Source organism: Pleurodeles waltl, chromosome 3_1 (genome assembly GCF_031143425.1).
Source record: "Pleurodeles waltl isolate 20211129_DDA chromosome 3_1, aPleWal1.hap1.20221129, whole genome shotgun sequence".
NCBI classification, from domain to species: domain Eukaryota; kingdom Metazoa; phylum Chordata; class Amphibia; order Caudata; family Salamandridae; genus Pleurodeles; species Pleurodeles waltl.
Window position 1 is genome coordinate 348,060,036 of NC_090440.1, and position 15,400 is coordinate 348,075,435.

Here is a 15,400-nt window from a genome sequence, read left to right on the forward strand (position 1 = left end):
CCAATCCTCATTCATACTATTAGCAGTTCAAATCATTCATCCACACTCAGCATTATTAGCTCCATGTGTTTGGTGGTTTCTGAGAGTTTTTGTAGCTTTTCCTCTGTCTTGAATGACCTGATGCCAAGCTGCTCGATATTCAATTCCAAACTTTTTTCACACACATTCCATTTCCTCTTTTAGATTCTTTTATCGTGCCTTCTCAAATACCTCTAGCAGACTATCACATCTACCTTAAATAAGAGTCCATCATGCTTCTTCATCATCTTTTGAAGTTTATTTCTAGCCTATGATCAAATGCCAGAGTGTAAGGGGCCCAAGCCTCACTCTTTCAGCTTTTGTGACCCTTTAAAATGCAATAGCCGATTACTATTCAGGAAATCGGTGCTGCTAAGGTAGCCAAAGACCACCAATACTCCTACCTCTGAACACAGTTGTGACTCTTCCGGGATCAGGGTGCCTTAGTAGGCAGAGGAACACTTCTATGCCTTCGCATTTCATTCCAGTCTTGCTACATCACTGGGTTTCAGAGAGGCTTTGGACAGAGTTGGAAGCAGCAGGAAGTGGGGAAAGCAAAATCAGCAACCAGGTATAACAAATCTCAGGCTGTACCTCTTGCTGCATAAGGCAATAAGAAATGGGCCTGACCATATGACACCGCCCAGCTACAGGGTCACAGAGAGTTGCTTCACTGTTCTCATCTTAGGTTATAGATGTCCCCATCTTGCAATCCATGAAAAGTTTTCACAGCCTATGTAAAGCCACCCTAACCTATATAAAATGTTGCCTATGTATGTAAAGCTTCCTACTTCTATGTAATGTTCTCTCAAGCTGTATAAAGTCATAAGAGAACACTCTACCAGGATAGATTCAAAGCTCTCCCAACATGTATAAAACTCTCTCAATCAGTGTTAAGATGTGAATTGACATTGGGCCCCGGATCAAAACGTGCATGAAAAATGACATATGATGCACCAAAGTAAATAGAAAAAGGTCTGCACCCCTAACTTGTTTTGTGAACTTGTTCAGACATTTGATCAAGGAATCTGACAATAATTGTGCTTAATGTTTTATCAAAAAAGTCATTTTTTTAATCAGCCTGTGCTATTGGAACGCCAGCTGGCAATGCAAGTGAATTAAAGGCTTTAAGCCTACTGAAGGAAAAGGATGAGCTTGTTATGTGAGCTATTAGATCTCACGTTTAGTGTCTGAAGAATGTCAGGTTGTGAAGCACTCTCTATAGATGTGAAATCTTGTTCTATTCATCTGCTCTGGGGATCCATATTCTTCAAGTGTTTAATGCCAGATAAGAACACTTCTTAGTCCTACTAAGAATTTTGACTTTAGCATGACATTCGCATAAAGTAATTAAAAGGCTATTTTTTCAAAGAAGATATTGCTCTTTCAATGAAGGCTGGTGAATTTTTTGTCACTGCATAAAAAATGGTCAACAACATGGAGGTGCACGAGTAGTTTGAACAAAAACAAAACGCAATTTTGATATTTGCGTTTTTTTTATTTTTTATTTAGAATGTAGCTGTGAGTCCTGGCTCTGTAGCCAACGGAGATGGTCTCCCAACCGACGAGGAGGCAAACATCATTGAAGAAGAGGAGAAAGGCGGCTTTGTAAAATTTGGGTGGATAAAGGGTGTACTGGTGAGTTCAGAACAATTCTTGCATAGCTTTAATTGTCATCACTGAAGCAGAGTTCTAATATTTTTGTCAAATTTATTTTACCCCAATTCGCAGGTGAGGTGCATGTTGAATATCTGGGGTGTGATGCTTTTCATTCGACTGTCTTGGATCGTGGGCCAGGCTGGAATAGGTAGGCTCTACAACACACTGTCAAGTTTGATTTTGAGCCGATTTACCATGTGCATACTGTACTATAAAAAACTTTATTTGCATGGATCTCTGTTGAGGCTAGACAACAATTTCATAACCATATGCCTACTCTCAGAAGAAGAAGATTTCAGAGGGAATTTAAGCTGTCCCAAAAAAATATTCTTCTTTAGATTGTATTTTGTGTGGCCACGGCAGCACTGCGATGAGGACCAAATTTCATAGAAAGAATGTTTTCTTAAAAAATGTTTTCACGCAAAATCTGCTTTTATGAGTTCAAATACTTAAAAGGAGTATTTCAAAGCTATAGACCTATCTTATTTGTTTTAATCATGGCAGGTGCTTTACCCACAATGACCGCTGCCACTTTTGTTGCCTACAACTGACTTCAGAGGCAACGTTTGTGAAGTAAATGAATTGGATGAACTGCACTTCTACTAAGGCACTGGGATCATTTAGAACTCCTCCATGGAGGCTTGAGTTTCTTTGCCATCTTTTGGAAAGGGACTCACTACTGTGAGACACACAAAGTGCTAGTGCAAACTCATGCTTCTTCACTAGTTGACTGGCCTATGAAAACAGTTGGCATAGTCAAAAAATATTCAAGACAAATCTACCCGCATGAAGTGTACATGATGTTTAACATTATTTTTGTGTATTGCTCACCAGTACTAATCTTACCTAACCAGGAAGGGAGCAGTGCATTTTGCAACAGTATGTTCCAGGTCATTAAAGGAAATTAAGGCCTGTGTTTCTTCCCATGAAAGTAATCCTTTTCAAAGCTTCCTGCTAGGGACTGGTGTGAGATAATACCAAAAAAACATCCTGGAAATTGTACTACCTCTGACACCAATTGCATATCCACAGCAGGGAGCAATGGACTATTTTAGGTTGGTGTCTACAGTCAAAGTAAATGGTTTTTGCACTTTCTTTACTGGGCAAGCTTTGGCATGTAAATGTCTGCCTACATCTGTGGATGACTTTGTCATTCTGCCCAGTTAGTGTTCAAGAACATCATGAACTATTTAAATTATGTTTTATGAATGCCCGCATTTGCATAAATGTATATTTATAGCGTCTATTCAGCCCGTTAATACTGGTAAAGTGTATTACATGATATGAATGTGTTTGCATTGTGTTCTCCGAGGTATGCACCATTTGAGGGACTACAAAATAGATAGGCGTTATGGTTATTAGTGAAGGGTGTCCCCACCATATTAATTGTAGTCAGTAAATCAATCAATCAGGATTTGAAGAGTGCCGCTAATCACCTAGGGTATCCAGGCGCTAGTGCACTAGGTACTGGACACATATACCTCAGACTTCATGAAGCGTCATAGCTGCCCGGTCAGGCTGAGACACAGTGTCAAGCGGAGCCTGTAGTCTTTGGATATCCACAAGGATGCACTTCTGTTTCTACATGAACACTCTCATCTCTCCACACCCCTGTGATCTGCTCGTCGTGGATTGATCCACTTGCTGAATTGTCCACATATTCAGTTGAGGTCTGAACACTTCTACTGCTTCACCACGTGAGGGCTGTTTAAATTAAGCTCATTGCGCCACATTCCTTACTTCTTGCTGGTGTCTTTTTCTTTTTTTTATACAAGACTATTTACTAGTCCATACTACATAAAGGAGTAAGGACTATTAAACAGTATTTTAGCATTTTTTTTTTTTTTTTAAATAAACGTATCGCTCAATATATAGTGTTTTTATTCTCCTAAAAGTAGCTTCATGTTTCCGGGCCTTTAAAAATTAACATGAATATTTTGAGTCAACACCAAACCTGACAAAAAGGTGCCTATTGGCTTTATGAAGCATATCAAACTGCGTTTCACAGCCGCAGGGTCGCGCGCAGGTATGCCATTCCATGAAAAGTCGGCGCGCCGACACTGCCAAGTCACTGCTCTAGGGCTTCGCGCGCAATTAGTTTCTTTAAAGGCCATTTGGTAACTTATTGCGCTCATTAAGGAATATTACTTCATTCCCAGTGTGAGAAGAGCCAGGAGCGTAGGTCTTTTGCAAGTGAACTTATATGACTTCGGCATCTTTGGGGAAAACTTTGAACTTCTATCAAATGTCGTTCCTTTGGAAGACAATATGGGGATCACCATGCACACGTCAGACTGCATTGAGGATTTACTTTGGGTGTTTAGTGAGGTGTGTAGACTTATTAATGTAAATTTGACATATTTCGCAGATTACTTTTGAGTATTGAGGCCCAGGGCAGCCTGCACCGCTTGAATGTACTGTATGGACAGGTGTAATTGACAATGGCAAGTGCAGCAGAGGTCATGCTGGTCAGGAGCAGAGTGCCCGTATTTGCATAAATGTCTGTTTATAGCGTCTGTTCAGGCCGTTTATACTGGTAAAGTGTATTACATGATATGAATGTGTATTTGTATTGTGTTCTCGAACGTATGCACCATTTGAACTTGGTACAACAGCATACAGTTGTCGCTCTAATGTTACTCATGAGGTGTAAACATGGAAGTCATTTAGCGGGGGTCGCAGCTGCGACCCCTGGCTTGCCCTTTACGACCCCGAGCACTGCATTTGCGAACCCTGGCTTCAGCGGTGGCAAATTCAGTACCAGGAACACAGGGGCAGCTCGTCCTTACTGACGCCAGTTTGGGCTCCCCTCTGTTTGTTTTCGGTCGAATATTTTTCACTAATAGTGAATAATAATATATCATTAACTGAGAGTGCACTAAAACGTGGCTGCTGAAGTAACTAAAAATGCTTTTAAACGTATGTTGTGTGCGTGCTTGCGGGTGAGAGTATGCTTATGTACGAGAGTGTGTGTGTAAGTGTGAATGTGTGTATAGGTGAAAGTATGTCTGTGAGTGAAAGTGGAGGTCAAAGGGCGCGTGATGTCACTTCCGCTACCCCTGGCATTTTGGTGAATTGAAGTCCATGTGTATATACTAAGATTCACACGCTTCGGACTTCAAGTCAGTGAAAGGACACCTTGACATTGGGAGTGACAACAGCTGCGTGTCTTCTGTAATACTGACTAAATAAATTGCAATAGTTCTTCTTCAAGTGAAATGGCAAAGGATGCTAACGTGGTGACACTTGGGAAAAAGGTCCCTGAAGTGGTCTTTGTAGTGCTTGTGTTACAAAGAGCTTTTGTAGTTGAGAGACTTTGAGGCAGCACTCCTTATTTTCTTCATTTGGTGGAAAGGAAAATATGGCATTTTGGCGCAAATCAGACGTGCAACGTTTTGAATGGGTCATCAAATGAACAATGTCAAGAAAAATCCAAATCCCAACCAGGCATCGTTATGTTAAGGGACATTCTGAAATCTTTTGTGGATGACTTAGGTTTGGGTAAGCTCAGAAGAACTACATTTATTTCTTTTCACCGGAAGGCCTCTTTAATAATCAAATACTGGGGAGCAAATTAAAAATAATCGAAAACAGAAAATGATTACTATATATCATATAAATATGAGCATCCTCACTTTATTGAAATAAAAGACCTCAATATGCTACCACGAATATCACCACTTTTTAGCATCAGTCAGTTGACGTTATGGAGTAGCATGAAATTCCAAAATAAATAAATAACAAGTATTTTGCATGAGACGTACTTCGCTTCACACCTTCCAGGACAGTGATTACTTTTAGGACACAACTCTAATTTGGTGCTAATATTTGTGGCCTTTTACGTGGGGCTAAGACCATGTGTAATTAAAGGGCGAGCAGGTCAGATGATGTATGATATTCATAGGCACACATTTTGTACTTTTCATGTGGAATATTATTACAATGCTGTGTAGAGTGAGAATGTACTGTAGTGTGATTTTTGTAAGAAGAGACAATCAAAGGCACTGTTGCTCTTTCCATAACCTGTCTTGTTCCGGGGAGAAGTTGGCAAATATCCATGCCATTCTTCCTCAAGGCTTATTTGAGGAAGGGAAGCTAAGAAGTTCCAGCATTGTGACTGTGGAATGAAAAAGAAGCAAATTAGAAGAAGTCTGTCAGACTCATGAAGGTGGCTGGGCTGATCCAAAGCTTTCTCTGCTCAGGCTTGGAAGACTCAAGAGACGTATCATGAGGCTGACGGGTGCACAATGAGTATTAGAGCCAGCTTCTAAATTCTGGGGTGGTCTTATTAGGAAGCATATGAATTGTACTTGTTAGAAATGGGGTCTTTGGTTGACAGTCAGGTTACCCCCTATTCAAGCAAGGACCCTCACTCTAGTCAGGGTAAAAGAGAATCACCCTCAGCTAACCCCTGCTTACCCCCTTGGTAGCTTGGCAGAGCAGTAGGCTTAACCTCAGAGCGCTAGGTGTAAAGTATTTGTACCAACACACACAGTAACTCAATGAAAACACTATAAAATGATACCCAACAGTTCAGAAATATAGGAAATATTTATCTAAACAAAACAAGACCAAAACGACAAAAATCCGACATACACAAGTCAAGTTATGAATTTTTTAGAGATTAAACTAAAAAATAGCGCTTAGAAACAAAAATGCTTAGATGAGATGTTAACACGGCGTCGTGACGGAGTCGTTCCCAACAAGCCGACACCAGTGGCGCCGGACACGGAGTCGTGTAGACCCCCAAGTACAGTACCTTTGGTGAAGAGTGAAAACAAGCCGATGCGCGAAGTCGGGGATCGCGGCGTCTGTGCGAAACGTTAAATCCGTGCACTTCGAGTGGCGTCAGTCACGACGTGGTGCGGCGACTTCCACGGAGTTGCGGACTTCAGCGGGGCTGCTGCAGCATCGGACCTGCGATGAGCGTCACGTTCCAGCGAAGGTCACGGCGTCGGGTGCAGGCAGCGTTACCGGATTCAGCAGCGGCGGCGGTCCGGAGTCGTCCGAAGTCGATTTCCTTTGATTTCCACCAGCTTTTCTTTCAAGGGCCCAGGGACTGGAAAGGGCACCACTTGTCAGAGCAGGAGTCTCTCCAGAGACTCCAGGTGCTGGCAGAGAGAAGTCTTTGCTGTCCCTGAGACTTCAAACAACAGGAGGCAAGCTCTAACTCAAGCCTTTGGAGATTTCTTCACAAGATGGAAGGCACACAAAGTCCAGTCTTTGCCCTCTTACTCTGGCAGAAGCAGCACTGCAGGAAAGCTCCACAAAGCACAGTCACAGGCAGGGCAGCACTTCATCCTCAGCTATCAGCTCTTCTCCAGGCAGAGGTTCCTCTTGGTTCCAGAAGTGTTTCTAAAGTCTGTAGATTTGGGTGCCCTTCTTATACCCATTTTTGTCTTTGAAGTCACCTTTCTTCAAAGGGGACTCACACCTACTTGTGAAATCCTGCCTTGCCCAGGCAAGGCCTCAGACACACACCAGGGGGTTGGAGCCAGCATTGAGAGAGCCAGGCACAGTCCTTTCAGATGAGAGTGACCACTCCACCCCTCCCTCCTAGCAGAGATGGCTAATCAGGAAATGCAGGTTACACCCCAGCTCCCTTTGTGTCACTGTCTGGTGTGAGGTGAAAAACAACCCAACTGTCAAACTGACCCAGACAGGTAATCCACAAACACAGCAGAGTCACAGAATGGTTTAAGCAAGAAAATGCTCACTTTCTAAAAGTGGCATTTTCAAACGCACAATCTTAAAATCAACTTTACCAAAAGATGTATTTTTAAATTGTGAGTTCAGGGACCCCAAACTCCACATGTCCATCTACTCTCTAGGGGAATCTACACTTTAATCATATTTAAAGGTAGCCCCCATATTATCCTATGAGAGAGACAGGCTTTGCAACAGTGAAAAACGAAGTTGGCAGTATTTCACTGTCAGGACATATAAACCACATTACTATATGTCCTACCTTATCTATGCACTGCACCCTGCCCTTGGGGCTACCTAGGGCCTACCTTAGGGGTGCCTTACATGTAAGAAAAGGGAAGGTTTAGGCCTGGCAAGTGGGTACACTTGCCAAGTCGAATTTACAGTGTAAAAATACACACACAGACACTGCAGTGGCAGGTCTGAGACATGTTTAGAGAGCTACTTATGTGGGTGGCACAACCAGTGCTGCAGGCCCACTAGTAGCATTTGATTTACAGGCCTTGGCACCTCTAGTGCACCTTACTAGGGACTTACTAGTAAATCAAATATGCCAATCATGGATAAACCAATTACATACAATTTACACGGAGAGCATATGCACTTTAGCACTGGTTAGCATTGGTTAAGTGCTCAGAGTTGAAAAGCCAACAGCAACAGGTGAGAAAAAAAATAGGAGGCAGTAGGCAAAAAGACTGGGGATGAGCATGCATAAGCAAAAGTCCCACAGTACTGAGCTCTTGAGATCTGGGAACACCAAACCTGCCACTCACACCCCAAGCAACTGATCTAGTAAGATACTTAGCTACAGTGCTTGGTGTTCCGCTACATGACACACATGCTTAGGAATCTATACAGTAAATTGATTATTTGGCAGGGGGCCTAAAGGGACCATCTGTGGCATGCAGTGGTTGTGTAGTCCGATTGCATCACGAAAAATCCACTGCTCATGATGGGCACTGACCCTCGAGCAGAAACTACTTGAAGAGGGACACAGTGGTGGCAGCATGGGATTTCAGAAATACATTGCCAACACAATACATCTCCCAGTGAAGATTACTGAAAAAGTGGTTGATGCTTACAAATCGCACATCTGAAACAGAAACAACAATGTCCATGTAGATGAAGCAAAGTCATGAGAAGGGTGCCAACCTGGTATGAATACCCAACCACCACGGGTACTATAATGCACAGAACAAGGAAGAATACGACAATGCCTCCTCTGTGCTGTCCTGTATAAACAATATGAAAGCAGACAAAACCAGGGCACTCCGAGTAATAAGTCCAAGTATAACTGGCTAAATTACTATGTCCAAATGGTGTCTCTTAGTGAACAGGAAGCATGGGTCCTATATGATGAGTGGACTGAATATGCCAACCATCCGAAGTTTTAAGAATGGTATGTTGCGGGGCCCTGATAAGCTTCCTTCCCACACACTGCGTGCACGCCGCATTTTGGTTTTCCCTTCCTCTCGGGACCGGGAGAGGGTTGGTGATTGGGCTTATCAGGGCCCGCAACATACCATTCTTAAAACTTCGGATGGTTGGCATATTCAGTCTTCTCATCATATAGGACCCATGCTTCCTGTTCACTAAGAGACATCATTTGGACATAGTAATTTAGCCAGTTATATACCTTGAAAAAGTCCTGTTGGACGAAACACGTGTTGGCTGTCTCTGAACATTGAGGTGTTTATGTTTCTCAACATAAGGAAATACATATTTCTGGAATTTTATTCACTGTGGACTTATTACTCGGAGTGCCCTGGTTTTGTCTGCTTTCACAATACATCTCCCATACACCAAGTGGATACTTAGCAGCTATTTCTCCTACCAAAAGACCACCTAGCTCCCGTTTACAAGAATGTCACTTCACTAGAATTCACTAATTAGAAGTATGAAGAATATATGTCTCCATGAACACAGAGATGGAAGGCCAGGGGCACTGTATTAATGTGCATGTGTGGAGAAAAACACATTGCTAACTAGATCAGGCCACAGCTGATCTAATTGTATTGCAGTATGTTTAGGGGTACGGTGTTTTTTACATATGAACTAAATATTTTTCCAGGAGGACCATCAATGCATACAAATAAAAGAGAAAGAGCCTAAGAGAAGTATATTATTAGCGCTGGGTGAGAAGCGATAGGTAAGGGATGTGTGTCACAGAGTATACATTTTTAAAACCTTCAAGGCAACGCAAGACTAAATCAATACATTGAACAGGGCATCAATATTATATTTATACAATACTGCTACTTACCAGTGGTGAACAGACAAGTGATACCGTAGTGTAATTTTGGACACACGGTTCTGTGTCAAAGTAAGATTGAAGAGTATTGCAGATTATTACCTTAAAAGTGTTTTGTGCCTCTGTTACTTTTAAATGAATTTTATTTATATTTCATGCTAACACATACCTCTCAGATTGGGTGGAGATTTGTAAACATGCTTCAACAAAACACCACGCTGCCCACTCAGGGAAGATCACTAAAGAATAACATAATTTAACAATTACCCTACTATAACCTTTAGTTAATGACCATCGGGATGTTTTGTACATCACACAGTTTTTGTGTCAGTATTTTTTGCTTTGCATTATTTTATATCACATGACATGAATGTTTCCCCGATAGAGAGGATTTGCTAGCGGTGCTCATATTCCTCACTAGCAATTGTGTAATTCTGTTTTTGCTGCATGTGAGTTTAATGGAACATGCCATTTTATAGCTTGCTGGCATTAGACAATGATACCATCTTTTGTGGGCCAATGCTGTTGTAGCTGCAAAGTTGTGAAAAACTGTCGTGAAAACCGAAGGCCTGCAAAAGTCTGTTTCAATAGAATAACTCCCTCCCAAAAATAATATGTACTGGTAGAATCATCTGGCAAAAATTTCGACTTCTTCTTGAGAGAAGTTGCACCTACAGGAAACATTTTTGTGACATGGCCAATCTCTGCACTACATCACTTCACTGCCTTCACTTTACAATGGCCCTCATTTTAAAATTGGCGGTAAAAGCCGTGACTACCATCCGTTTGCCAAATTATGACCACAGCCGGATTTCTGCCACGCGAAGGGCGGAAATCCAGCTGTGGCCATACTAGTGAATGGTGGTAAGGTGGCGCTGCTACCACCAGCACCACCACGCCTGTATACTACTGCCAGATGTATCATGACCTGTGATACGGCCTGGCGGTGTTCTGATGGTGGGCGCTGCTGGTGGTAGCAGCGTCCTGTCCCGTTCCCTGCCGGAAACCCCCTGGATGCAGGTAAGATGCGCTTCTGACAGGGGAGGGGGTGTTCTGTGTGTGTGGGGTTGTGTCCATGAATGTGTGAGTTGTGCGTGTATGTGACTGTGTGTGTACTGTTGTTTGCGTGGGTGTATGTATGTGTGAGAATGCGTGTACAAATGGAAATGTGAATGCGTGTCTGCATGTCAGTGTGAATGTGTGTACGGATGTGTGCGAGAATGAATGGATGCATGCATGAATGAATGCATGTATGCCAGTGTGAGTGAGTGTGTGTATGCGTGTGCATGACTGCAAGTGTGCTTGTATGGGGGTGGGGGATTGGAAGGGGGGAGTGTGGATGGAGGGAGGGTTGGGTCGTCTGTGGAGTGTTTGGGTGGGTGGGTGAGCCTCCTACCAGTGACATGGAAGGAATTCCATGTCACTGGTAGGGCCTACCGCCATGGTTTTCGTGTCTTTGCGAATGCCACAAAAACCATGGCAGTAGACAGGCTCAAAATGCCGCCGGCTGTACAATAACGGCCGCCGGGCTGGAGATTGTTATCTCTGGCCCGGCGGCTGCTGCCGCCATGGCAGTAGGAACGGTAAATTGGCGGATTGGCTGCAGCCAACCCGCCAATGTCATAATGTGTCAGTATGTACCGCCAGCCTGTTGGTGGTGCTACAGTCACATTATCACCTACTGCCGGGGTTATAATGACCCCCTAAGTTACGACTCTGAAAATGCCACATTTAAAAAGTTGCCATGTTCTTGTACCAATCATTTGTGCCTTATGCCAGTGTCCTGGGTCACATGACTGTGAATCACTCTGCTGTTGAGGGCTGTGTATTGCTTCCTGTAGGAGGCTGGCCTGGCTTATAGTGGCTACCTGAGGGTACTTATGCCTTGTGCCAGGTCCAGCTATCCCTTATTAGTAGATTGGTGGTGTTCTTGCATCTTAGGCTGATAGAGGTAGCTATAGCAGAGCAGCTTAGGCTGAACCACTTATATCATATAGGTACTATATCATAAGAAACACAATACTCAGGATTACTAAAAATAAAGGTACTTTATTTTAGTGACAATGCACCAAAAATATCTCAGAGGATATACTCCCTTAGGAGGTAAGTAAAATACGCAAAATATTCACACAAACCAAAATCAGGTAAGTAAAACAGTTAGAAAATAGTGCAAACACTGTAGAATACAATAGGATGCAATAGGCCTAGGGGCAACACAAACCATATACTATGAAAGTGGAATGCGAACCACAAATGGACCCCTAGGCTAGTGCAGTGTGTAGAAGGTCGCTGGGAGTGTAAGAGAACACTAAGTGTGTCCGAGATACCCCACCCCAAGACCCTGGAAAGTAGGAGTAAAGTACTACTATTTCTCCAGAAACACACTAGAGTCCTGATAGAGGATTTTGCAAAGACCACAACAGACTGCAAAGCACTGAAGATGGATTCCTGGACCTGAGGACCTGCAAAGGAAGGGGGCCTAGTCCATGAGTCGCAAAAGTGTCCGGGGGGGGCAGGAGCCCATTAAACCCCAGACAAAGGTGCAGAATGGCTGCATCTGGATGGAAGAAGCTGAAGATTCTGCAACAACAAAAGGTGCCAGGAACTTCTCCTTCATGCAGAAGATGTCCCACGGAGTGCTGGAGGGCGCAGCATTGTTTCTTTGGCAAAATACCACAAACAAGCCTTGCTAGGTGCAAGACTTGCATTTGAAGAAAAAGGGTGCTGCCCGGGCCCAGGAAGGACCAGGATGTTGCCACTTGGGAGAGAAGACAGAGGGAGCCCTCAACAACGTAGACAGCCCACACACAAGAAGGTAGCACCCGCGGAAGTACTTGAACATGGGTTCAAGAAGTCTGGACACAGCGGTTGTCTCAACACTGCAAAAGAGGGACCCACGAAGCCGGAGATCAACTCAGGGAGCTGAGCATCGAAGGACAGACTGCTGGGGACCTGGGCTTGGCTGTGCATGAAGGATTTTGTGGAAATGTGCACAGAAGCCCTTGCACCTGTAGTTCACATGGTGCACAGGATTACTGTCTGGATAGGGGAGGTAAGGACTTACCTCCTCCAAATTTGGACAGTTGGACCACTGGACAGTCTGGATCACTTTGGACCACCACCTGTGTTCGAGGGGCCACGCTAGTCAGGGTGAGAGAGGTCCCTGAGTACCGGTATACTGAGGTTTGGTGCCTGCTGAAGCAGGGGGAAGATTTCTTCGACCCACGGGAGATTTCTTCATGGCTTCCAGTGCAGGATGAAGGCAGGCAGCCCTCAAAGCATGCACCACCAGGAAACAGTTGAGAGAGCCAGCAGGATTAGGTGCTACAATGTTGCTGGTAGTCTTCTTGCTACTTTGTTGCAGTTTTGCAGGCGTCCTGGAGCAGTTAGCGGTCGATCCGTGGCAGAAGTCGAAGAGAGAGGTGCAGAGGAACTCTGGTGAATTCTTGCAAGTCTTAATCTGAGGAAAAGCCCACAGGAGAGAGCCTAAATAGCTCTCAGAGGAGGATTGGCCACCTAGTGAGGTAAGCACCTATCATGAGGGGTCCCTGACGTCACCTGCTGGCACTGGCCACTCAGAGGCCTCCAGAGTGCCCTCACACCTCTGGATCCAAGATGGCAGAGGTCTGGGACACACTGGAGGAGCTCTGCGCACCACCCCTGGGGTGGTGATGGACAGGGGAGTGGTCACTCCCCTTTCCTTTGTCCAGTTTCATGCCAGAGCAGGGACTGGGGGTTCCCTGAACCGGTGTAGACTGGCTTATGCAAGAAGGGCACCATCTGTGCCCTTCAAAGAATTTCCAGAGGCTGGGAGAGGCTACTCCTCCCCAGCCCTTAACACCTATTTCCAAAGGGAGAGGGCGTAACACCCTCTGTCAGAGGAAATTCTTTGTTCTGCCTTCTTGGGACTGGTCTGCCCAGACCCCAGGAGGGCAGAACCCTGTCTGTGAAGTAGCAGCAGCGGTAGCTGCAGAGAAAACCCCAGAGAGCTGGTTTGGCAGTATCCAGGGTCCATAGTGGAGCCCCGGGGATGCATGGGATTGGTACCCCAATACCAGATTTGGCATGGGGGGACAATTCCATGATCTTAGACATGTTACATGGCCATATTCGGAGTTACCATTGTGAAGCTACATATAGGTATTGACCTATATGTAGTGCAGGCGTGTAATCGGGTCCCCGCACTCACAAAGTCTGAGGAAACTGCCCTGAACTATGTGGGGGCACCTTTGCTAGTGCAAAGGTGCCCTCACACTTAGTAACTTTGCACCTAACCTTCACTAAGTGAGGATTAGACATATAGGTGACTTATAAGTTACTTAAGTGCAGTGTAAAATAATGTGAAATAACAAGTGCGTTATTTCACTCAGGCTGCAGTGGCAGACCTGTGTAAGATTTGTCTGAGCTCCCTAGGGGTGGCAAAATAAATGCTGCAGCCCATAGGGATCTCCTGGAACCCCAATACCCTGGGTACCTAGGTACCATATACTAGGGAGTTATAAGGGTGTTCCAGTGTACCAATTAGAATTGGTAAAAATGGTCACTAGCCTATAGTGACACTTTTTAAGGCAGACGGAGCATAAGCACTGAGGTTCTGATTAGCAGAGCCTCAGTGACACCATTAGTCACTACACAGGTACACACATTCAGGTGACAAACTATGAGCCTTGGGGTCCTGGCTAGCAGGATCCCAGTGACACAGGCAAAAACAAAGTTACATACATGTAAAAATGGAGGTAACATGCCAGGCAAGATGGTACTTTCCTACACTTCCAGACGGTACCACAAAGGAGCTTAGGTGTGGACAATATGTGCCACTCTGCCAGGATGGTTGGGGAGGGGCAGTACCAAGCCCCATATACAATTCAAAGGGGTTTGACTCTTGAACACACAAAGGAACCAGACAACAGGCCTGCCCTGCCTTTTGTCACCCATAGTTTAGAGAGTTGATGAGAGAAGGGGAAGAACGTACCAAAACCAGATCTGTGGGTAGGGCAGGGAGTCACCCCGCATATAGACTGGCACCAGGTATAAATATTGGGCCCCAGGGCCACTCACTAGAACACACCTGAACCTGTGGTTGTTACAGATGAAGGACTTCCTTGCTGCCAGAGGACTGCACCCCTGTTTGAAGGGCTGCCTTGCTGTGTGGGAAGGAAGGTTAAACCTAACTGTCTTCGTCCCAGGCTACCCAGAGTGACACCAAGAGTCAGTTGGCTGACCTATTGTGTGAGCTACAGGGACACAACAAGCTTCAGAGGCCTCCCTGCAAATGCCCAGCTGACCTGCTTCAATTGGACCTGCAACTGCACCTGCCTACGCCCTACTGCTGGCCTCTGCTGGAGTGAGTTCTGATCCCCAAGATGCTCCCCAAAGAAGACCTCACAGTTGATGTGGGTCAACACATTAACAGTGAGCCTGATTCCCAATCACACAACCCAGTATGTTACAGATGTACTGTCCAATAGAGCAGTTAAATGCTTCAACCTAGCCCAGACTATGCATGAGTTACTCAATTCAGCTAATTTAGTGGAAAGGGCATCTGTCTAAGTACTGTCATTTTAAAGGTAATGTGTCAGAGACAGATGTAATAGCATTTCTAACTCCTTGTTGTGAACATCAGTTTGGATACACCCCTAAAGAGTACAGCCTTCAAAATGAGGGGTCCACAAGTAGACAACTCACCAAACAGTTTCATTGTACTAGTGACAAATGCAAATAGATCACTCGACTTTGACACATAAATAATCAGAGATAAAATTAATA

General features: G+C 44.5%; 1 protein-coding gene across 3 annotated transcripts in view; it reads left to right on the plus strand.

Annotated features, from left to right (window-relative positions):
• Window positions 1-15,400, plus strand: part of SLC12A1 (solute carrier family 12 member 1) — a 372,378-nt gene that overhangs the window by 103,262 nt on the left and 253,716 nt on the right. For all 3 annotated transcript variants that reach the window (XM_069222497.1, XM_069222494.1, XM_069222496.1), the window contains exons 3-4: window positions 1,531-1,656; window positions 1,750-1,825. In XM_069222497.1, the coding sequence (XP_069078598.1) occupies window positions 1,531-1,656; window positions 1,750-1,825 (202 nt within the window). The remainder of the gene's footprint in view (window positions 1-1,530; window positions 1,657-1,749; window positions 1,826-15,400) is intronic.